Raw genomic sequence first — 25,631 nt, 5'->3', positions numbered from 1 at the left:
CTTCGTCGCCCGGCACCGCTGGCCTACCGGACGCAAACAGATCTTTGACTCCACCGTGGTTCCCGTTTGGGGGACCCCGTTGCGGAGGCGCCACAGCCCCCGATGTGCCCAGCTGACCTGGAAAAGTGAATTACTCTCCCCGGACAAGCACGTCCGTTGCTACGGGCGCATGCCCCGTGATCGGGCCTCATGATGGTGATTGGCCGCTAGTGATGTAAGCGTTCCCACAATATAGATTATATATATATATATATATATTCAATTGACACAATGATGTGGGGCTCACACACAGCGGGACGGCACGCGCAAAGGTCGGCGCCATGAAAGACGACGAAGTGCGTAGGCTGCACATTCTTCTTCTGGCCCGCCATTAAAGAGAAGCATCTATTTTTCAAGACTCCGTCTTCGATCTACGTTACATTTTTCTGGTGGAGGTGCTGGGTACATGGTACCACTCCCAGATCGAACCCCGCCTACAAGCCCAGTACGATGTCCGGTCGAGCTGACTCCTGTTCACGTACGGACAAGCCGTCAACTTCAAGGACTGCCACCGGAGCACGAGCCTCTACCCAACAGAGTCAGAACGATGAGTACATCAGTTCCATCTTCTTCCTCAACTGCACCGACCGAGGTCGTGCTTAATCAGCCGCTAGTCCCCAAATCCTTCCATGGGGACACCTTCGAGGATGTTGAGGACTGGCTCGATCACTTTGAGCGTGTCGCAGAATTCAACGGCTGGACTCCGGAGCGCAAGCTACGCAACGCGTACTTTGCCCTCGAGGACTATGCGCGGACATGGTTTGAGAACCGTGAGGCGGCCCTATCAACATGGGACGAATTCCGACGGCAGCTAATCAGCACATATGCCAGCCTCGATCGCAAGGAGCGAGCTGAATCTGCAATTCAGGCGAGAGTACAGCGGCCGAACTAAAGCATTGCAATGTTTGTCGAGGATATGTGCCGACTTTTCCGACGCGTGGATCCGTCCATGCCGGAAGAAAAGAAGCTCAGGAACTTAATGCGTGGCGTCAAGCAAGAGCTATTTGGAGGCCTGATACGCAACCCACCAAGGACCCTTGCAGAGTTTCTCGCGGAAGCCATATCAATGGAAAAGGCACTGCAGCAGCGAACAAGGCAGTACAACCGCGATGTGTCGACCCTATCACGTGACCATCTCACTATACCTGCTGACAATACCGACGCCTTGCGGGAGCTCATTAGGCTTGTTGTTCGAGAAGAGCTCCAGAAGCTTCAGGTGGCTCCGGCATCGGTACCGCGACTTGATCTGGCTGAGGTCATCAGAGAGGAAATCGGGCAGGCAGTCCAAGTCCCAGAGCGAAGCGAGACACCACAGCCTGAGATACGGCAGCCATAGCCTCGCATGTCGTATGCGGAAGTTGCGCGAAGTTCGTTGTCGCCGACTTTTCACGGTGTGAGCGACGTGCCGGACTTCCATGGTGTGCGCGCCGTGGAACAAGCAACTGGCGATTTCAGGCCTCGCCGCATGCCATTCATGGCTGAAGCGCGACCACCCCGCAAGAGCGACGTATGGCGCACTGCAGACCGGAGGCCCTTGTGTTTTCATTGCGGTGAAGCCGATCACCTCTACAGGGCATATCCTTACCGCCGAGCTGGGCTCTCCAGGACCTCGTTTGCCCCACGATTCCATGACACCCGGTCACCGTCACCCGCCCGAAACAGGTCTTCCAGCCCCCTCTTCACGCCGAGCGCAACAAGGCGTCGCTCACCCAGCCCTGCTTCCCGGGAAAACTGAGTCCAGCGACCTGCGGAGGTGAGGTCGCTGACGTTGCGAACGCTGAAGATCCTCCACTACGACGACCGCGATATGACGCAATTGAGACGCAGAGAAATCGGTGCAGTTCGGTGTCAGTATCTTGCGACGTGCCAGTTACCATAGATGACCACGAAGTCACGGCGTTAATCGACACGGGTGCGGACACGTCTGTCATCAGCCAGAATCTCGCACGTATGCTGAACAAAGTTTCGACGCAATGGGCCGGAACTCAGATTCGTACTGCGGGAGGGCACCTCTTAACCCCAATGGGCCGGTGCACGGCACGAGTCAACATTCGAGCTTCACGTACATCGGCGACTTCGTCATTCTTCCTGAATGTTCAAGTATCGGCATGTACCACGAGGAACGACAATCACATTTCTTCGAGAAATCATTGATGTTACTGACATTGGCAGATTGGAAATTGCATCGTCTCAGCAATCTGAGTTACCCAGCCTAAAAGAACGGATTCATGTTAACGCTACTCTGCCAGACCATCAGAAAGACCGACTACTGAGTCTCGTGAACAAGTTTGCCGACTGTTTTTCAACATCGTCCAAAGTACGGCGTACGTCCATCACAAAGCACCGCATTATTACGGATGAATCCGCACGTCCTGTTCGCCAGCATCCTTACAGAGTGTCTCCAGTGGAAAGGGAAGCGATCAAGCAGCCGATGAAAGAGATGCTTAAAGACGACATGATCCAGCCGTCCACAAGCCCGTGGGCCTCCCCTGTAGTGTTAGTCAGAAAGAAAGACAACACGTTACGCTTCTGTGTAGATTACAGAAAGTTGAACCGTGTCACCAAGCGTGATGTTTATCCACTGCCACGCATCGACGACGCATTGGATCGTCTACAACATGCCAAGTTCTTTTCTTCGTTGGATCTTAAATCCGGATATTGGCAAATCGAAGTTGATGAACAGGATCGTGAAAAAACAGCGTTTGTGACACCTGACGGCCTTTATGAGTTCAAAGTTCTCATCTTCGGTCTCTGTTCCGCACCTGCCACCTTTCAGCGGATGATGGATAGCGTGCTTGCTGAACTCAAATGGCAAACCTGCCTCGTATACTTGGACGACGTCGTCGTGTTCTCGAGCACGTTCGACGAGCACCTCGCACGACTCGAGAGCGTCCTCGCTGCGATCCGTACTGCCGACCTCACCATCAAGCCTGAAAAATGCTACTTTGGGTTCCAAGAGCTCAAATTTCTTGGCCATGTCGTTGGTCTTAAAGGCGTCTGACCAGACCCCGACAAGTTAGCTGCCGTCGCCGAGTTTTCACCACCCACAGACAAGAAGGCTGTCCAACGCTTCCTTGGTTTGTGCGCCTATTATAGACGCTTTGTCGAGGGACTCTCGAGAATTGCTGAGCCTCTCACACGGCTTACACGTGATGACGTGCCTTTCATTTGGGCGGACGAGCAGCAGCAGTCGTTCAATGAATTGCCCCAGCGTTTCCAAGCTGCCCCAATGCTTGCTCATTTCGACGAAGACGCAGACACAGAAATCCATACTGACGCCAGCAATGCGGGTCTCGGCGCAGTTCTAGTGCAGTGGCAAGATGGTGCTGAACGCACCATTGCTTATGCGAGCCGCAGTCTCACCAAGGCTGAGAAAAACTACTCAACCACTGAAAAATAATGCTTAGCGGTTGTGTGGGCAATTAGTCAATTCCGACCCTACTTGTACGGTAGACCCTTTAAGGCTGTGAGCGATCACCACGCCCGGTGCTGGCTTGCCAACCTCAAGGATCCTTCAGGCAGACTAGCCCGTTGGTGCCTGCGCTTACAAGAGTACGACGTTACCATTGTCTACCGATCTGAAAGGAAGCACAGTGACGCTGACTGTTTGTCACGCGCACCGCTCCCTACGACATCGTCGGACCCTGACTATGACTTGCCATTTGTCGGCGTTGTCGACGCCGTAAAGATGGCTGAGCACCAGTGCGCTGACCCTGAGCTGCTGCCGCTGATCGAGCACCTTCAAGGAGTTGAAGGTGTTTTACCTCGCTCACTCGTGTGCGGCTTATCATCGTACTGTTTGCGCAACGTCTTTTACAAGAAAAACTGTGGAAGCGGTCCAAATACGTACCTCCTTGTCGTGCCATCGGCGCTGCGATAAGACATTTTGCAAGCCTGCCATGATGAGCCATGCGTGGGACACCTGGGATTCGCTAAGACATTAGCAAGGATACGACAGAAGTATTACTGGCCCCGGCTTTTTTCTTCTGTTCAACGCTATGTGAAGACCTGCCGCGATTGTCAGCGCCGCAAGAAATCGCCCTTTAAACCGGCTGGCTTTCTCCACCCTGTGGACCCTCCTCAAGCGCCGTTCCAACAAATAGGAATGGATCTACTTGGGCCATTCCCAGTGACCTCTTCGCGCAACAGATGGATAGTCGTCGCTACCGACTACTTAACCCGGTACGCCGAAACCAAAGCTATTCCGCAAGCAAACTCGTATGAAGTGGCCAAGTTCTTCGTTCACCACATCGTCCTACGACATGGTGCACCTTCTGCTCTCATCACGGATCGCAGTACAGCATTTACAGCCGAACTTATGCAGGATGTTCTCCAGCTAACACATAGCTCTCACCGCAAGAGCACTGCCTATCGCCTTCAAACCAATGGATTAACGGAACGTTTGAACAGAACGCTGGCTGATATGCTCTCCATGTATGTCGACGTAGAGCACAAAATGTGGGACGAGATTTTACCCTATGTCACCTTCGCGTATAACACTGCTGTACAGGAGACTACACAGTTTACACCGTTCGAACTTGTATACGGGCGCCACGTCACGTCAACACTTGACGACATGCTACCTGTGGATGATAATAGCCCGACCAGCGAACACGTGGAAGAGTTCGTACAAAGAGCCGAAGAAGCCCGCCAGCTTGCTCGGCATCGTATCCGGAGCCAACAGCATACCGACACCCTTCGATACAACCAGGGTCGACGCGACGTCCATTACAATACCGGCGACTGCGTGTGGGTCTGGACGCCCATCCGTCGCCGTGGACTCTTGGAAAAGTTGCTCCGCCGGTATTTCGGTCCCTACAAGGTTACACGCCGCCTCAGCGACGTAACCTACGAAGTCGTCCCCTGCAGTTCCGACCCCGGTTCGCTCCGTTGTCGTCCTCGCGCTGAAGTTGTTCATGTAGTACGCATGAAACCATACCATGCGCGTACGTGAACGCCCAGATGCACCTGAGGAACTCCATTTCTTCTCATGGCTGAAAGAACTTTTTGATGCAACCGAGATGGTCGCTTTTCGCACGGGGGGCAATTGACACAATGATGTGGGGCTCACGCACAGCGGGACGGCGTGCAAAGGTCGCCGCCATGAAAGACGACGAAGTGCGTAAGCTGCACGTTCTTCTTCTGGCCCGCCATTAAAGAGAAGCATCTATTTTTCAAGACTCTGTCTTCGATCTACGTTACAATATTTAGCGTGTTCATGGCAGAGGCAGCATGCTCTCTCCCATGCATGGGACATTTCGAAGCGTGCATACAAAATCACGAGATGATGCTCTATGGGAGCACTACGTGCCGTGGTTGAAGCATTCGGGAACCAGAACCAGCAGCAAATAGAAATAGACTGCTCAGCGACAATCCCAATTTAAATAAGGAAGTTAAATTCGACACGGATTCAGGAATATCGCATTATAAGGAAGTGCGAAATTGAATGCAAAGTGGCACATATGCGTGAGCAGAACAAGCTTCAGATCATCCATACAATTGATTTTTTGTGCAGTTTGAAACCTGGTCAAGAGCACGGGCATCTTTAAAAATGTTCACATTACTTATCATAAGAAGCCATCAAACACAGACACCAAGGGCAACATAGGGGAATTTACTTGTACTTACTAATTAAAGAAGTGATAAATTAATCGAAATGAAAGAAGATGAAAAAAACTACTTCCCGCAGGGGGTGGCGCTGGCTAGCACTCCCAGGGTAAATTCTAGAAGTAAAACCATCGCACTCATAATGCGAAGACGGGGGATCGTTCCCCACCTGCGGCCTGTTGTTTTTTTATCTACTTTTATTTCCATTTATTTGTTATTTCTTTAATTCAATTAGTAAGTACACGTAATTTACCCTATGTTGTCCTTGGTGTCTGCGTTTGTCGGCTTCTTATGATATGATTACTAAATCGGGCTCCTCAGCTTCCTTCCTTCTCGTTCTTCACATTACTGATAGCCACTAGTCAGTCCAAGGTCTCTGTAGACACCGCTTTTCACAAAGACTTATGAAGCAACCTTAGTGGAATGCAATGTACAAAGGGAGTTGTCCTCTCTCAGGGCATCAATGACGCGTTCGATTACATTATAAAGCAGGTGATATCGTCCCCCATTCGTTTTAGCTAAAACCAAAAGCACGATTTCTACCTTTCTCGAGTAGGTACATCTTTAGGAAGTGCTCATTGAGCAAACAGGGGTGGGACTGCCCAAAGTCATTTCGGAGCAATTCTTGCTGCAAGTAAAATTGAGTTTTGGAGCAGTTTGGAGCAGACAAAATTGCATTTTCGAGCAACTTGGAGCAGGGTAAATTTCATTTCGGAGCAGGCCAATCTGAATTTTGGTGGAGGAATGGAATATGGCAGCACACTTAGAAACTACGATGAAACAGAGAATAAACCAACACAATGCGCGTAGTAGAAGCACGCTTTGTAGCTATAGCGTACTAGAATATGGAAGCATGGGTCGAGCGGCAGCACGGCGTTTGTTTTCCTTTAAAGCCGAAAACATCGGTGGAACTACAATCGAACTATATTCCCGCACCGACGCTAATGATGATTGCAGAAAATGTTCTCAAATTATGCGGTGCAATCGACACGCTAACATAATTTCTTGGTCACCGTGCATATGTCACCACAGACCCAGAGGGCCGCAGTCAACCCTGGGTTGGTTTAACGTAAAACTACTCCAATCTGTCTTTATTGTGATATCAATTATGTGGACACTTCAGGCGCATTTCTGCCGTCGTCGTCGTCCTGATGTTCTGATAAAGCCCAGGGTGAATAACATCGTCGCCGCGCGTCGTATGTTGTATGTGCAAGTGAAAGCGTGTCAGGGTGAGCCAACGATGGTGGCTCAGTCTCGCGCGCGCAAGGGAGGAAGTGCGTCGTCTTCGGTCGCGTGCAAGGCACCGTGGGGGGAGGGGAGCGTTCTCCAGCAGCTGCTGAGTATGGTGCAGCAGCACGGCCCTATGTTGGAAGCGATCTGCAATGGGGACAGAGTGCGAGTGCTCATAGCTTTCTGCATGCTGTGTATTCGCCGCTTAGCTCGAGTTGAAGCGAGAGTCAGCACAAAGGTCAATTCGCTCGCTGCTGTGGCCGCGTTTCCTCACTCCAGTGTTTAGACAGCCAGTTTCCGCGGTCATCGAATGAAACGTGTTCATGTTTGCATGTGTTCGCGTGACACCATGCTTGTTAATTTAGTTACTACTATCCTTACTTCGTATAGCTGTCTACTAATTTGCTATCGCAGCCGATGCTTTACCTTTCGGGAGAAACTGCGACTTTTTGCCCACTCAAACGTATTCTATAGTACACTCTAAATTCAGCTACCCTGGCCATTCCGACAGCAGTGATAACAACCGAGAGTGGCCGCGCGCGCGCTAGCCGCTTGCTGGAGGCGCCGAAAAGTCCAGTGTTAAAAGTACGAAAATCAGAGAAACTGTGCGGGAAGCGCCGTTGCGTGGTCTGCGGAATGTGAACGGCCGCACTCTTTTTCGGAGAACGAATCCACTCGATGTTGGCGACCACTGCCGGAGCACACATGCCGAAGCCGTTCTGGCGCAGCCTGGCGCAATTTAGGTAAATTTTCTGTGTTTGGCGCAGGAATCCGCATTTGTATCAAAATGGCGCAACTGGTCCCACCCCTGCTATCCACATCTACAGTGACCTATATCGGCGCAAAACTAGGTTCGTTTAAGAGCGGCACATGCGTGCACAATGGCACATGCTCAGTGATCCAAGCTGGTATGATGGTTGGTTATGAACCCCATTACCTCAGCACAGCAGCCCAATCACGGACAAGTAGGCAGGAAAACAGTTTAGATACATAGCCCCTGGAAAGTGCGTGAAGTATTAAAATGCATCCTCTCACCACATGGAGCTTGTCCTTCAGCATCTGATTCATCATCGGATTGGCTATCTGGATCCGGACGGGGTCTCTCTCAACAACCTCTTGGTGCGGCTTGTGATACGCAGGGTCACATGGCAGAGAGACGTGGCATGGGTCCAGCGACACCGCCAACGAACTGTAAACCCGCAACGCCACCATCGGCAACCTGTGGGTCTGGCACTCGTGGCCGCCACCTGCGCACGCACCAACACGGCACGTTTCTCCGGGCAGCTGGTGCTGCTCAAGACACCACCGGAGGAAGCAGACGACCAGAGTTCCGACACTGGGGTCCTCGCAAATGTCCGGCTCAGAGTTGCTCGTGTCCGAAGCCTGTTGCAGAGGAAACACTAGAGAACGAGAGACCTCAGAGTCTTGTTGATCATCAACCTGTCCATTCTGGTATGCCATCCTGGGCTCATTTTTCTCATCTTCAGAATCGTCTAACAAAAGAGGCTCCAAGAAACCGTCCACTGTTTGCCAGACTTGAGAAACAGCCTTTTCGGTTTGTTCCTCTCGATCCGCACATTCTTCCATTGCCTCTTGAGCCGTCGATTCAGTCAAGTTCGGTACCCCTGCCACCAACAGCATCATTGCATGCCGCCTCCTCATTACAATCCTGCCCACTGGCGAAAGATTTTTGTTTCCCAGAAACTCTGTGTAATGTCCAGCAGGCAGTTGGAACATAGCCCAGGCTTGGTTGAAGTGCCTGGTTCATGCTGATTGAGAAGTGTTTCATCTTTAAGCCACTTCTCAACGATTCTGAAGGCAGTCCTGAATGAATCGCAACCTGCACCCAGATCGTCATCTTCTGTAAAGTCACTATTGTTCGTGACGAGCTGGTCAATTTTCCAGTGCAGGTTGTTCGGGCACCACACCCTGGCCTGCACATCTGAGCTGCGCAAAATTTCTACCAGGACATCGGCAATGCAGCAAGGAAAACTGAAGAATGTGTTCTCCACATTGGGCTCGTACGTCAACATGTACCAGGCAGAGGTTCTGCGCAGCTTCCGTTTGTGCAGCTCCTCGGAATCGCTGATGCAGTTGTTCTCAGTATAGAACATCAGTATAGAAGATGTTGCGTGTTGTCTCAGTTAAAAAGTTCATCACCTCACCCTCCGACCCAATTCCATACTGGCTCAGAATTCGGCGAATGTTTGAATTGTAATTTGTGAGGGCTTGAATCGTCGACTCTCTGTAGTCCTCCCACCCTGGCACGGCGAGTGCACAGCGCCGGCCTGGATCGACATGCTGATGGCCGAGCATGCTGACGGCAGCTTCCAGGGAACAGCACATTCGGTACAGGACCCCGAGCGCCCAGTCCGACCGGTATGTAGTTTTGTGGCTGCCTTTCTCCATGAAGTCTGGGTAAAGCTGGAGGCGTTCGTCACGCCGCAAGAAGGCTGTCTGACCATTCTTGGCAAAGTCGAGGCAGATGCTGATCTTCTCTGCGATGGCAAGACACCTTGGCGAGTGAATTCCTCCCGGCTCCTGGTCAGCCCATGCCAGGTGGTGGGCGTTCGAGAGGATACCGATGGAGTCGTTCTTGATGTAATTGCAGAAAAACTTGATCACGTCATCAGTCTGCAATGAAGACCGAAGAGATGTTCAAATTTGTTAGAGGCTACTGCAGTGTTCAATGATGGCTTCTGGGTTGATTAAAAAAACGGCAAGTACAAAATGCAAGGCAGCCTACATACTTTCTTGTAGCGAGAGTAAAGAACCAAAAACACTGGTAAAAGCGAGTTAAGAATCTAAGCTTTTTATCAGCCAAACTTGAGCCCAGATAGATGAGCAATGCTATCCAGTATCTAACGCTATACATGTCTCACCGTAGATGCAATGTGCACAGACTGATAAGACTACCCTTACTATAAAATAGGGGAGTTACATTGAATTTTTGGATAGTGTAAGCATGCCTTGCGCCAAGTGATAACAGAGATAATCAGGTGAAAATTTAACACTAAGAAAAAAAAGCAAGTGCAGTGCCGCGATTCTTAACATGCCAAATAACAATTGAATCGAAACAAACTAAAAGCTTATAATAAAAGCAACTGTAGTCAAAGATTGTGAAACTTCTCCTCACGCATGTTTTAATATATATTGTGAGCGCATTTTGCACATATCGTCGTCATCTGTACATACGACTCATCATCATCTTTTGTCTCGTGCGGTGCTTCGTTTCCGACTCGGGCGACTGCTCGGAAATAAAGGCATCACATCGATCGACGTCTCACAAGTGGTGGAGCGTGCTTCGATTCCCACGTCCTCTTATTTCCCCCCCCCCCCCCCCCCCGATTCCCCTGGAGCTCCGGTCCGGTCGTCGTTTGCTCTCGCTGACCACGGTGATGGCAGAAACCAACCCATCTACCAGTGCTGCTACCACCTCTGCTCAGCCAGCTGGGCCTACCTGGACGGTGAACACCAAACACCGCGATCCTCCCATCTTTGCCGGCCTCCGCGGTGACGACGTGGAAGATTGGCTCGATCACTACAACAGAGCCAGCAACGTCAACCATTGAGACGACACGCACAAATTGCGGTAAGTGTCCTTTTACCTAACCGAAGTTGCGAAGATGTGGTTTTTTTAACCACGAAAGTGACTTTTCGGACTGGCCATCATTCACCCAGCAATTTCGCCAGATATTCGGCATGTCGTCTGGACGCTCCAAAATCGCGAAACAGAGGCTGGCAACACACGTACAAGAACAGGACAAGTCCTATACATCCTACATTGAGGACGTCCTCGCTCTCTGCCACCGCGCACAGTGACATGGCAGAAGCTGACCACGTTTGCCACATACTGAAGGGCATCAACACAGTCGCCTTTAATGCTCTCGTCATGCAGAGCCCAAACTGCGTTGGTGATATCACAGCATGCCAATGTCTAGACACGCTCCAGTCTATTCACCTGCCACGCGCCTCTTGTGACCCTCGTCTCAACAGTGATGCCAAGTTGCAAGCCCTGATACGCACTCTCATCAAGGGGAACTTCACGGACACCTTTCTGGACCTGCAACGCTTGCGATCGTTCGCGCCGCTCCTACTGGACTGTGTGGCATCATCAAGAACGAACTGGCGTCGATGACAAACGGCCAGATAGAAAAGTCTACTGGACCATTTCGTCCGCCAAGTTATGCCGAAATTGCCTCCCAGCCTCCCTCGACCGTTCAGTCTCCACCTGCCGAAGCTTACCGCAATCCCCTAGCTTCGCTGGCAGCGAATACTCCTGCACAGCCGTACTACTCTCCGTGGCGGTCGTTGCGCCCGGTTTGTTTCTACTGCAGTATTCGCGGCCACATTTCTCGCTACTGCCGTCGGCGTCAGCAGAATGAAAGGCGGGGCTATGCTACCTTTGAGCGAGACAGCGCACCTAGGTTTGACTCCTACGGTCCTGGGTGTCATCCAGGAGAAAGGCGAGGCTACGCCAACTTTGAGAAAGACAGGACACCCGGGCCAGATTCCTACGTTCCCGGGACATACACAACCTCCTCTGGTCTAACTAGAGGCTGCAGTTTTTGAAGGAGGAACTGCATCGTGTTGGACTGTCCCAATTCCTCCTGCTCGCCCCGCCGATTTGCTCTCGGTTTGTGTGGAAGGTGTTTCTGTCAACACCCTTGTAGATACTGGAGCCGCTATTTCTGTTATACATCGTGAACTGTGCTTTCGTCTGCGAAAAGTGCAAACGCCGTATGTTGGTCCGGTCCTATGTGGTGCCAATGACGTTCCCATCTTTCCTACTGGACAGTGCACAGCTCGCGTTCCGATAGACTGTATTCGTCATCATGTGCAACTTGCGGTGCTTTCGATGTGCGCTCATCAGATTATATTAGGATGGGACTTCCTGTCCGCTGCTTCTGCACTAATTTCGTGCGGCGACCCAAGGATTCACATCAGCGACACCGAGACTTATCCAGTTTCCAATTCCCTGTGTCCCAACCTTATTGCAGCAGCGGATTTTCTTATCCCACCAGACGAAGACCGTATTCTTACCGTTGGGTCAACAGACATTGTCGACGGAGACACATTCGTTGTACCTTCTCAGCGTTGCATTTCTCGAGGACTCGCGATCGCTTCTTGCTTGGTCGGTTCTCGAGTGGCTATGCCAGCCTCGCAGCCTTTAATAAGACTCCAGAGCCACTACTACTGCCAAAAGGGTCTACTGTCGCCAAGCTCGCCGACGCTGCGCCGGTATGTGTCGTCAGTGTTTCGCCCGCCACATCTGCCACGCATTGTACGCCCTTGGAAGGCCACACTAGTACTATTAAGCCCACCTTGAGTGCAGATCTCAATCTGGCTCAGACCAATGCACTCCTAACCATTTTGATGAAGCATGAAGGTTGTTTCTTCGCGAGGCCTGGGTCAGACCACTGTAACTACTCATCGAATTGAAATAGACGGCTCTTGCATCATTCGCCGTCGCCCGTACCTCCGAAGAAATAGGAGTAATTATTATTAATAAACATTCTTTAAAATATAATACAAAAGCAGGCCTGCCGAATCTTAATGAAGGCTAGAATAAGAATGCCGTTGGCACCTATAGTACAAATGCCTACCTAACCCCATCCACCAACCTCCATACTTCCCCTAATCCTGACCATAAAGCCACCCCCTTCCGTAAATAAAGGTTTATTTCATTCATTCGTGAATAAGATTTGCCGTGATTTCTTTGTTGTCCGGCTCAGTGTTCCTGTCCGAAAAGATCATGGGAGGTCTGTTTGGTCCCACGAAAAACGGACACTTCTCCCAAATGACGATATACTCGTCCCAGTCCAAGTCGGAGCCTGCATGCCAGAAAAAGAAGAGAATGCTTATCAGAGGACAGAGCTCCCCGATACTTCGAACAGAGCTATTTCAGATTTAAATAAAAAATCACAGGGTTCAACATCCCAAATAAACACAGCTTATGAGGGAGACCATAGTCTGAGCCCTCTCCCTCAGTAGAGCTGTGTTTAGCACATACCACCGAACACTGGTGTTCGGTGGTATACAGAACATTAACCGACATTGAAAATAGCCCAGTCAAGCTGTCCTCGGAGCCATCGTTCTCTTCTTCACCTCACCAAAACGATATCTTCACATTGGCTTTATGTAGTGCGCGTTCACTCCACTGCTGCGGCTGATAGTGTCGCCTGCACTGAGATGACATGACGCTATTACGAAATCTGCAGGCACAGGGGAATGAACTCTCAGTCTGCTTCTCATTTCAACGAGTTTCTGAAACTCCGAGATTACGCGACCTCCAGCTTTAAACGTAGATGAAGGCATTGCATACGAAGCCACGACCACCTCAACTTGCCCAACCTTGGCACCCACTGCAGATTACCGCAAAGCTGAAGCGTGCAGGCCACATATGCGTTCAGCTGCACTGACTGGGCTAGTTGCCATGGCCGGGCTAGAAGAGGAGACAGGCTCATTTGCCACGCACTTCTTATATTGAGGTTCAATGTACATGTTCTAAGGACAAGTTATAAAATGCTTCGCAATATTGAGAATTTAGTTATATTGAAGTTCATTACATTGAGGTCAACAGTATTTAGATAGCAGCTCACAAAGTATATCTTAGCAGTAGTTGCATGACTTGATTATAGCTTATTATGAGAAACCAACAAACAATGACACCAGTAACAACATAGGGGAAATTACTTGTACTTACTGATTGAATTAAAGAAATGATAAATTAATGGAAATGAAAACGGATGAAAAAACAACTGTCCGCAGATGGGGCACGAACCCACGTCTTCGCATTATGCGTGCGATGCTCTCACCATTGAGCTACGGCGGAGCCATTTTCCCATCTGCTTTCTAGGGTATCTATGTTTCACAACTAGAACAAACCCTGGGAGTGATAGCCCGCGCCACCACTCACAAACCTAGGGGCGGATGTGGAACATCCTTTCTGCCGCAGGCGTCATGAGCCCGTGACGCCTGCGGTAGCTCAAAGCCTGCGGTAGCTCAAAGCCTGCGGTAGCTCAATGGTGAGAGCATCGCACGCGTAATGCGAAGACGTGGGTTCGTTCCCCACCTGCGGACAGTTGTTTTTGCATCTGTTTTCATTTCCATTAATTTATAATTTCTTTAATTCAATCAGTAAGTACAAGTAATTTCCACTATGTTCCTGGTGTCATTGTTTGTTGTTTTCTCATGATATGATTAATAAATATCGGGCCCCTCGGTTCCCTTTCTTCTCATTGTTTATAGCTTGTCGCATGGCTCTGGATCAACCAGTGAGGAGGTGGGATGGAGCTAGATTTTTTTAGCTGCTTGAAGAACCCTGAAATGCTGTTTGTGGAACCACCGGGCTTCATGTAACCCAGTTTGACCCTCGTATTCAGAAATGGCATGAATGTGCCAAAGACGCTCGTGCGTATCCATCGGTGCATTGACATCTTCTGCAACACAAGGGTGAGAACCTATAGTCTGCTGCAACAAAATTTACAAATTTTGCAACACCTTCAGGCACTAATGTACTCAAGGTAAGACCGAAATTACTGCGAGTAGCCACAAAATGCAGGCCTACCAGCCATTTCGTCGGGGTGTGGCCTGGGTCCGTGTGCTGGAAACACGATGCAGTCAATGACGTGGTGCAGCTCTGGCATGTTGATGGCGGTGAACTTTCGCACGTCACCCGGGTGCAGGCCGGGGCACTTGGTGACAAGGACAGTGCCCATGATGACAGTCCACTTAGGTGGTTCATGGTACTGCACATGTGGTCGGCGTATCTCGGTGCACTGTACAAACAATGCACAATCCAATAAGCCTTTGGCGAAGGGCACCAGCAGACCGAAGTCTTGAAGTAACAGGGGAAAAAAGCACTAGCGAGATTTAGGGAACAATAACGATTTGCAATGACTGTATTGCACAAACATGTTAAAAATCAAAATAGCCCGAGACGAGTTGCACTGGCAGACTTTAGTCTTGAAGGAACAGGAAAGCATTAGGGAGCTTTAGGAAAAGTAAGGCTTTGTATCTGTGTGCACTGGACTAACACCTGCAAAAACAGGCTAGTGTGAGGAGAGTTGCACTGGCACACCCAAAACAAGCATTAAGGACGTTTAGGGAACAATAAGGCTTCACACATGAGTGCACAGCATACCCGGTGAACCTATACAGGGTGTCCTAGCTATTGTACTTCGTATTTTTAAAAAGTGCATATTGTTCACAGTTGAGTACAGCAGCCACCAGTATTTTTTGATGCGGACAAAAAAAAAGCCTGTAAAAAAATTAAAATATCACGTGACTAACCGGCCGCCCGCATCGGAAAGCAGCGCCGTCAAACACGCTCCACAGGAGTTCGTGGGCTATCTCTCTTCCACCAACTCCTATGCAGTGTTGCCAGGTTCGACGAGGCAGCGTTACCAAAAGCTAGAGAAGTTCTAGGCCAAATGTAGCCAAACACGAAAAAAGTGCTAAATATTTCGTAGCCAAATATAGCCATTTTTATTTGCAGTTTTATTTGTGCATACATCTTCAAATTCGACTACGGCAATCCTTTTTTCGCACAACCCGTCGTAACAAAATGTCCGTGCCGCCGCGACGTTCGGCCTTTGACATCAACAACAGCAACATCGTGCTTGCACAAAACCCTTTTTGGTTGGGCCTGGAAGCTCCAAGTTACAGCGAATCACTGCAGAGGGCTACATCAGTGCTTTTATTTTATGACAGATAGTACTAAGTCATTATTTTTAGTTATTTACAGTAATATTAACTACAAACTGCTTTTTAGCTGTCGTGAACGCAAAATAATGTTTAGCATCGTCGAACTCTCGCATCATATCTGCCTATGGGGTACAAGTTCAGCTGTCCAGCAATCTGCGACCTGCTCATGGCTTCTTTTTTTACGAGCTAAAACTAGTCTTTCATGCTATGATATCTCGTGTTATTTGTCTCATCATCCTATCTTGTTTTCTCAATTTTTTTTTCCAATTAGCTTGGCCCGGGTTAGTTGGTACATGCTCTATAATGTCTCTAGCACGGCAAGAACATGCGTTAAAATAAAGTGTCAGACAACAGATGCCACTCGCTGTCTGAATCGGTGTAAGCGAAGCTTTAAAAGATTACTATGCAGACGGCACACCAGTGTAAGAAGCGCGCAGTCGTTTTCGGCGACGAGTACGTCCCGAACGTAAATCGCTCGAAATGGTAAAAGCCATGACGCCGCACAAAGAGCAAAGGTAAACAACAAATTGACAACAGTGGTTATTCTGTAAAAACCAGTTACTGTCAAAAAGCAAACCATGTTGATGTGAATAAAGTTTTAGAATGGGACCCCAAAGTTAGGGGCCCCAAAGAGCGTTGCGGGTGTTCGCGTTGGGGCATAACAATAAAACAAAATATACCATTTCATGATAAGAGTAATTTAGTTTTTCGTGTTTAATTACAATTTAGAACATATTCTATTAGCAGCAAGCAACTTGTTGCGCTTAGTTTTGAGAAATCAACTTTATGTACCTTCACCCAGCCAAGTCAATCCGTGTTAGGTCTACAAGCCATGAAATCGACAATTGAATTCGGAAAATAGTGTGCCCGACGCAAAACCCAAACACAGTTTGAGTCTTGCGGATGCGCAGTGGCTTCAACGCTATTTCTTTTGGGCCCCAAAACATTTGAGGCCCCTATTTAAAACTCTGGGAATTGCTGGGGTTTTACGTGCCAAAATCACTATGATTGGGATGCAGGACACAGTGGGGGGGGACTCGGGATTAATTTTGGCCAGCTCGGGTTGTTTAACGCAGACCTAAATCTAAGTACACGGGTGTTCCTGCATTTCACCTTGATCGAAATGCGCCGCCATGGCCGGGAATCAAACCCGCGTCCTCGAGCCAGCAGCGTAACAACTCACAAGCTAAGCTAACACGGCGGGGAAGTTCATGTGACATGGTGCACTGATGTCATCATGGCAACCATGTTTCGATAATAGCAGAATGAGTATCTTTATCTGACATTACGGGCAAACCATGCATCTAGAAGTAAAAGCACCAGAACCCACATTTGGCTCGGGGTCTTGCTTCCATTGTTTTTTATACGTTCTCGCATACTTGGCCCACTTCTCCATGTTTGGATTCTCCCCTCGGAGGAGGATCCAATCTTACGTCCAACCTATCGAAATGAATCTCGAATGTAAGCACGGACAAAAAATCATCTAGCAGGAGAAGGAAAGGGCACTAAAGCCCCCTTTTTTTTTAAGTGGAGCAGGTCGAAAGCTGTGCCCAGCGCAATACTTCACCCAGAATTAAGACATGGACATGAACACAATGGGGCGTGTCATCCACCTGTGCTTCCCTTCTTTCATGTCGACGCCACGATCGCCCGACGGCCCCGACCCCATGTAACTGCTCTCCCTTCCTGAGCATAGCCATGTTAGTGCAGTGTACTGTGAAAAACTCACTACTCCCAGGTTCATCCTGATGCCCTGCGATCGGGTGCATTATGGTCAAGTGGGGTGCAAGTTTATGTGCATCAAGGATCAAAACCACCGGCTCACACAATGGCGCAGAGAGGGATGGGAAGGAAAGGGCAGGGGGTCATTTCGCGCATGCACACACGCACAGCCACACGGCCGGCTCAGCCAGCTAAAACATAGCCTTCGAGATTTGCTTCTACCCAATCACAGCCATCTCTGGAGCGTCGATTAGGGTGCCACTTATAGCCCAAACAAAGCAAAGTCAGATTTTCAGTGGCCCAAATATGGCCACATCGACAACTCGTCCAAGTCTCTAGCCCAATTTGACTATATATAGCCAAACTTGGCAACACTGCTCCTATGTAGTTACTTATTTGAAGGCACTACGCTTTTTGATGTGCGCGGGCGGTTAGTTACACAATATGCTGCATATTTCACTGGCTTTCTTTATGAACTGTAAAAAATAAACGGGCAAAGAGTACCTAGCTGAAAACATGCCAGCTTAAGTTTCAATTTCCTACAGATTCTTCATTGACAGCACAGCATTCAGGGGAATTAAACAATAGCTAATTTCACTTATAATTATTCAATTAAACAGCATCAACAAAAGACTACTCGTGGCTACTCTATATGACTGAACAATATGCAGTTGGTTGCACGATAGCTGGAACACCCTGTATACGCGAGTGTGCATATACTGGTCATGGCCCAGAGCACAAGACACTTGAAAACATGGCTCAGTAGGTGACAGGATTTACTTGAGATCTGACTAAGGTGGGTAACACAACCTTGAGTCACCATCGCTAATACTTTGCAAAACTGACATTTTTTGTCAACTATCTGCTTGACAAGGAAACCAAAATGCCTCTTTTCATATGACACTGGTTAGCATTCTTACTCACCTCGCCATACCGGAGCTTGTTTGTAGTGTCAACCACTCCAAGCATGTTGCGGGCACGATCCACAGGCAGCACTATGCGAGTCTTGTACCGAAGGCCCGCTGAAAATTCACAAACAAGAGCAGCACTGTTCATCTTGTGCAAGACATGGCAGTACCTTCAGTGTCACGCAACAACAGCCCATCCCCATCCTTGTCCCCGTGGAAATGGAGGGGAGGGCAGTTCATGACAGCTTTTGCAGCTGTCAGCCCCCGACAACTGAACTTGCCTCCCTCCTTCCATGACAGAGCAGCACGTTCTGTTCTGTGGTCATGTGAACATGTCAAAGATTGGCTAAAAATCAGTTCTTGCACACAAGGGTGGCTATGCAGTCATCTTCAAAAAGCATATTTGAACTTGCCCAGGTTACGGTTTCCTGCCTATGCACTATGGCAGTATGCATGCCTCTTTGTGCCAATGTGCCTGCGTTTCAACTTGTATAACAGTTTAGAAAAAAACCAAGGCATGTGCGTGCAATTCCATTCCTGCACCACTGACTCAGGAATTGAATGCATGCATAACTGCCAATCGTACCCCCTTCCTTAGCATGCATCATGTCGCATAACAAGAAATTATAAAAGTGAGAATGCACCAGTTTCCTCCATTCTTCTCTCAAGGCAGCCAGCACTTGACACACTTAAGGCCATAAGGTTATTAGTTAAAACACAATTTGTGATTTTTGTTATTCAATTATGCATTAAACAAGATGCAGGAAAACCGGAACACACCACCGATTCACTTGGCAGTAATTATCAGATTCTAACGCACCCCCGAATCAAACACACGCCCACTTTCGATGTGTCCAAAGTAGTAAACTAACGTGGAAATAACAGTAAACCTCCTAAATAAAGCACAAATCTAATGTGCAACATAATGGCACATACCGACACATACCGACAATATTTTTTAGCTCGAAAGATTATTGTATAATGGTAGCCGGTTTTTTAAAGCATCACCGCAATACATCCGTGGTAAGTGGCAAAGCATATCAAAGTTGCAAAGACCTTATGGTTTCATGTCCGAGTGAACGCGCAGGCAATTTTCGGGCATCAGAATCGGGTAAATACCGTAATCAAACATTGTGACCTAAGGTTATTGCTTGAAAATCTTCCTAGAGCGAGCCGGAAATAAAAATAAAATTATGAGATTTTACGTGCCAAAACCACGATCTGATTATGAGGCACACAGTAGTGGGCGAACTTGTGCTTAGCAGCCCAACACCATAACCACCAAGCCACCACGCTGGGTACGTGACACTTCGTGTGCTCAGCGCATACACTGTCCCCTAAGGTCAACCGACACAGACGTTGCCACTAAAGGGGTCACTATTGGGGTCACTATAGTTCTAATTATCTGGCGAAGGGCAAATTGACATATTTGGACTAGCGTTTTCTTGACCATGCAATCACATAGGTGCCTTATTGAATATACATTTGTTGCAGAGCGTCCACCCAACCACCATATACGTCTTCACAGTTTGCACAATTATCGTAGCTTCAAACACAATTTTGAATGCACCAACGCTTTCAGTTTATCGGCCCTACCATAAGCCCTTGAACTGGGGAATGTTGCTAACATTCATGACCTTATGCATGAAACCATATTCTCTTAGCATTTGTTTTCACTGTTACATTATAGTGTTGCTAGTCTGCAGGTACTTGACCCTCGCTAACTGCTGCATAACTTGTGTTTCAAGATGTTACAATACCAAATTTCCCACAAGTTTCTTTACCAGTTTTATTTGTCGTTTGCTATGTTTTTGCCATCGCCAACTAAGTGGAATCTCGATGATACAAATCTAACGGGGTCATGAAAAATTTTCGTACTAGCCAAAATTCGTATCATCAAAACACAATTAAAACTAGCTAAATTAAAAAAGCATTTAAAGTATAGATCACTTATAACGTAACCGTTAACAGTGCAGAACTGGCTACAACGCGGCCTTTTCCGACTCCCGTGTACCCTCCCATAGAACTCTATATATACGCATACCACTTACACTGCAGCCGCGTGAGACGAAATACCGGTTATAATGCAGCTTCCGTGGGAAAATCTCGCCGACAAAGGCGGTAGCAAGCACGCTTCTCAACAGAGGTGCGCCCACCGATGGGAGAGGAGATCAACGAGGGCGATGCGGAGGAGGAGCACGAGACGTGGAGCTTGAGTCCAAGGGCGATAAAATCGTCGCCGTGTGCCGTATGTGCTTGTGAAAGCAGCGAAAGGCCGTGGGGGTATGAGAGGGAGGGAGGGGGGCGGCGCTGTGCTGTGGCACCAAATGCGTATCTTCCAACCGTGTGCAAGGGTACCTGGCGACGCAATCTCTAACGCGAAAGGAGCAAAGCGAGAAGGCAGCGTGGGAGGGAGGGAGGGCGGCCTTCCACAGAAAAATTTGTATCATCTGGAAATTCGTATTAGCCTTGATCGAATCATCGAGATTACACTGTACTACTCTGCAATTGCACCTTGTGAAGATTTTAAGATTACTTACCGACCGCATTTCGGTACACGGCTAGAAGCAGCGACTGAAAGAAGGGGTCCAGCGTGAGCTGAGAGCCAGCCTTGGACAGGTCCTCGTACGGCAGCGGCAGCTTAGACCATGCTGCCAGCATGTTAACTGCACTGGACTCCTCGACGAGGGCGTCTGTAAATTGAAGTATGTTTTCTTGCAGACGCATTAATTTGTCTGTCCGCACTCCCAGCTGCTCCAGGATCGTAATCAGGGGTAGGTTCAATGTCACAGAGCCTGGAATAAAGGAAAATAAAGCAATGGACCACACAACAGGGTAGTACGGGAGTGCAGTAGGTTGGTCCAGCATTCTCACGGCAGTTTGCAAAATATATCCTCAGTGCATGCTGTCTGATGGTTTGACAAGGCACAAAGGAACAAGGGAAAGCACAAGAACCAGAAAATGTCCAAGAACAACGGCATGACAACGACAAGACTTCATTTGGGTGTTGCTCAACACCTCGCACCACGGAAAAGTGCAAACGAAAGTGCAGTTGGATCCAGTGAACCCAGCATATTTACCACTAGCTGCTCCCTCTGCCATCAAGATGAGCCCATGGACACAACTTACTATGGACTTGCCCAGCTACTGCAAATATCAGATGTCGTCATGCCGCCTAAGCCAAAGTCAGCATGCAGATGAACATAGCCTAGAGACATGGCTGAATGGCACCTCTTATCACCCGCTCCTCTTTTGCATTCAAGAGGCCAGTTTGGGCTGCCTGCTGTAAAAGACGAAAGATATTTTTCCCATCCCCTCAAAATACTTGAGGCAATTGTATGAAGATCTTTTTTCCTACTGACGAAATCACAGGCAGTGAAGGCACATCGAAGGCACAACAATGACAGTGCAACGTCAATGACATGATGAGGCACTGTGTGCACAATTCAGACACTGTCTAGGTATTCAGGCATGTCTGGGTATCAGTATGTCATTGTGTAGCATGTTCGTATTTTTCATTTTTTTCATTGCTTTCAAAGTATTCTAGACATGAAATGGTTGTTGCCCTCATATCCGAAGTCCCTAGAGGGAGTTCTTGCATGGAGCTTACATTGTACAAACTCGGCAAAACTCTGAAAAAAAATTCTTGATCTGTTCTTTGGCAGTGCACATCTCACAATTCTGAAGATTCAAAAGACGTAAATTTTAAGTTTCAATAGACAGAATTTATTGGCGCCTATGTAATGCTCTGTGTCCATCAACATTTCCGTGTTGTAGTGACAACTTCAAGTGCGAACAGCTTCGAGAATTTTAAGGGACATTAACACTAATTACACAAGGACAGGCTCAATGAGGTGACGTGCCTAGTGCCTCAACTGTAAATCATATTTCTAAATCTATCATAATCTGAATTTAACCTGAATAAGAACCCAGTCAAAAAAAACCCATTGAGTCCAGTTGGATTTTTTAATGGGACCCAACTGGTTCCAATTGGATATCATCGGAGGCCCAAGTTCCAATTGGGTTCCACGAGAAGTTCAGTTGGTTCCAATTGGGCATCATGAAAAGTCCAGTTGGTTCCAATTGGACATCACTGGAGCTTGGTATGCCAGTTGGTCCCAACTGGACCCAATTGGAAGTCACTGAGTAATCTCATGTACGAAACAGCAGAATAGTTGATAATAATAATATAACAATTATATTGTTAGTTTTAAAGTAAAAGATCTTTGTATATTGGTGTGATCAATGGCGAAAAGCATTTAGCTTTCTGTGAAGTTAAAAATCTATCTTGAAATTTTACGAATTTCTCATGAACCACTGGCACCACTTGGTCAACCAAATTTTGCTCACATATATAGCGCCTGACATGCATCTCCCATAGTAAGTGGTCAGTGTTGGTATATATTCAATGAAGATAATTGCCGTAGTGTGTTCATGCATGAGTATGTTTATCGAAAGGAGTTTCAAGTATATCCATGCCATATCAATTAAGGTTAAGGCCTATCTAGGCTTTTGTTTTCCTTTCCTTCATTTTTATTGTTGGTCACAGCGAGCCCAGGTCAGAGACCAATTGGGTCCAATTGTGTTAAAAAAAACCAATTGGTCCAATTGGACCTGTTGGATTTTTCCAATGGGTGTCCCAAAACACAATTGGAAATATCCAATTGGTTCCAATTGGAAATTTCCAACTGGTTTGAGGAACTTTTTTTTTGACCGGGAAGTCACGAGTTCAAGTGCCACACATGATGCTTGTGTTTTAAGCGCATGTTTAAGGACCCCAGGAAGTCAATATTAATCTAGAGTGCCAATCCCATGGTGCCAATCTATGGTACCAATGCTATAGAGCAATGCTAGGATACCAATGCTATGGTGTCTCATAACATCAGTGTTGCTTTGTGCCATTTAAACTGATGAGACCAAAGAAGGACATGACGAACATGAAAAGATGGACATCGCAAGCACTACTAACAAATATCAATGAGCGATTGTACCATCCATCTCATCTTCCTTTGGTAACATGTTTGTGCTTCTTCATTGCTTCACCAACAGGACCAAAAGAATACACATCCAATCAATCAACATACGAGATGCGGAGACTTTGACCACGTCGAGGTACTCCGAGCTGGTGCAGGAGAACGTCTGCATGCTGGGCCGCAGGCAGAGCAGCTTCTTGTTGGGCAGGGCGGGGTTGATGCAAAGCATGCCCTTGGATCCGGCATACCGAATTTGCATTGCCGACGGACAGTCTGTCAGCTTCATCACGTCGTACACCTGAGCACACATTTTTCGCCCTTAGAAGAGTACAGCCATATATTTTCAAAGTTGAAGAAACTCCACATGTTTCTCGCATGCAAAACAGTCACATTCGGAGAGGTTTTGTCAGCATCAAAAAACTACTGGTGGCTGCTCTACTCAACTGTGAACAATAGACAAGGCAACCTAAAGTTTGCCCGCGCGGCACCAGTGCCGCCCACTCCCCTGGCGGCAGGATGGAAGTGTCGAAGGTCGCCACCGGGCCAGCGCGCGCCTGTGTTCTCTACGGCACGAGCGATCGCGTGGGTTGTTTTCGTGACGGCCAGCACGACCTCATCAACCAGGAAAGGTGGCACGCAATACTGCTGTGTTGTTGATTGCCACAACAGCCTCGAAAAGTCTAAAGCCGCCCGTGAAGTTCTACAGAATTCCGGGGAGGTGGTACGAGGAGGACAGACGACAAGCGTGGATAACTGCAGTGCGCCGAGTCAAGTAAGTCACGTACTTTTGCATTCGCGTGCAATATCACGGCCGCTCGATAAAAACGCAATAGTAATGCGCCTGTATTTAGCGCATGGTCGTTTGTTTAGACGTGTCGTGTAGTTGAATCGTACAGTGAAATCCGCTGTGTTAGCTTAGCGGTAAATGCATACGTGTAGCGCCGCTAAGCTCGACGACGAGAGCTTGATTCCCGGCCACGGCGGCCGCATTTCGATGGGGTGAAATGCAAGAATACAGTTCTTGCCATATGATTTTTGTGCACGTTAAAGAACCCGCGGTGGTCAAATTTATTTCTGAAACCCTCCATTACAGTGTGCCTCATAATGATATTCTGCTTTTGGCACGTAAGACCTACGAATTTATTTGATTGTACTGTTCGTTCACTCGTGATCGGCAAAGAGTGGCTCAAGGTAATTATGTCCTTTTCCAAATGCTGCAACTTAAATTCCTACTTGTACAGTCAACAAATAGGGCTGCACGTTACTTGTCTTTTGTGTGGTGGCAATCCGAATTTAATGCAAGCTGCAGTCATCGCATGCGTCGGTAAGCGGCAGATCGCAAAGCAGCTGCCCGAGACACGCGCGTTATGTTTGTTGCTTGGCCATGCTTTCTGGTTTCACAACATCCAAGCATGTTTTAAAGTAATTGCCATCTTGCACATTCTTCCTGCTTCACTCTTCCCGCCAAGAATCTTGGTTTCGTGTAGTAGCCGGCCATCGGTGTGAGCTTACTTTTGCTGCGACGATCATTCGCCCGACGAGAAACTACCGTGTTTACACAATTGTAAGTCAACTCGAATGTTGGTCGACCCCCCCGAAATTGCAAGTCTAAAAAAAAAAACAAAATAGGGGGGGGGGGAGAAAAACCACGCGAGTGCATTTCACGCAAGGGCAATTTATTGAAGGGGTTGCTAAGACTACTCATCGTCACTAGAGTTGACCTCACTGGTACTGCTGCCGTCATAGCTGCTGCGGTCCCACAGCACGTCGTCATCAAAAGTGAGTCCACACTTCGCGAACGACCGCACCACAACATTGCGCGGTACAGCCCCCCATGCAGAGAGGACCCACCCGCACACAGTAGCCAGAGAGGCCAAATTTTCTCACGCTGAAGCCGCCACTGCCGCACCACACGTTCACCGACTCCAGACTTGCGTCCCGCTGCGCAGTTGTTAGTTTCCTCAACATGAAGGATAGCAGCCCATTTGAACGCTGCTGAGAACGAGTGTCGAAAGTTCTTGGCACTCGTGACAGGCGCAACGATTCAGCCCAACAGCAGAAGTGACAGATGCGCGCGGCCGTCGAAAATAATCGTATCTCAAAGAAAAGCTCTTCCGCCAACTACTAATACCCCCCAAACGACGGCTCTTCCGCCAACTACCAATACCCCCCTAACGGCGGCTGCTCGTGGTGCGCGCAATCAAAATGTATGCAATACAGTAAATTATTACGCTACGCTTCTACCGTGACCATACAAACGTAGGTGCAAAGTTGTAACCACGCCGTAGCGCCCCTGATTTCTCGTTTCTCTTGCCGTTACTCGCGGTACACGGTTCGATTTCGATTCTAAGTCGACCCCCCCAACATTGGATTGCCAAATTTGAAAAAATGGGTCGACCTACAATCGTGTAAATACGGTAGATTTGCTTTGGTGAGGCATGTA

At 48.3% G+C, this 25,631-nt stretch overlaps 1 protein-coding gene across 1 annotated transcript in view; it reads right to left on the bottom strand.

Moving 5' to 3' along the window:
* The window catches only part of LOC119439367 (uncharacterized), a 68,825-nt gene that overhangs the window by 30,686 nt on the left and 12,508 nt on the right, over positions 1–25,631 (bottom strand). Inside the window, 8 exon segments of the mRNA XM_049660809.1 lie at positions 7,912–8,591; positions 8,594–8,982; positions 8,984–9,510; positions 12,586–12,710; positions 14,447–14,657; positions 18,232–18,329; positions 20,756–21,010; positions 23,300–23,486. Of these exon segments, the coding sequence (XP_049516766.1) occupies positions 7,912–8,591; positions 8,594–8,982; positions 8,984–9,510; positions 12,586–12,710; positions 14,447–14,657; positions 18,232–18,329; positions 20,756–21,010; positions 23,300–23,486 (2,472 nt within the window).

Source organism: Dermacentor silvarum, chromosome 1 (genome assembly GCF_013339745.2).
Source record: "Dermacentor silvarum isolate Dsil-2018 chromosome 1, BIME_Dsil_1.4, whole genome shotgun sequence".
Lineage (NCBI taxonomy): Eukaryota > Metazoa > Arthropoda > Arachnida > Ixodida > Ixodidae > Dermacentor > Dermacentor silvarum.
Note: the sequence above shows the minus strand (reverse complement) of the source record. Positions and strands in the feature narration are given on the sequence as shown.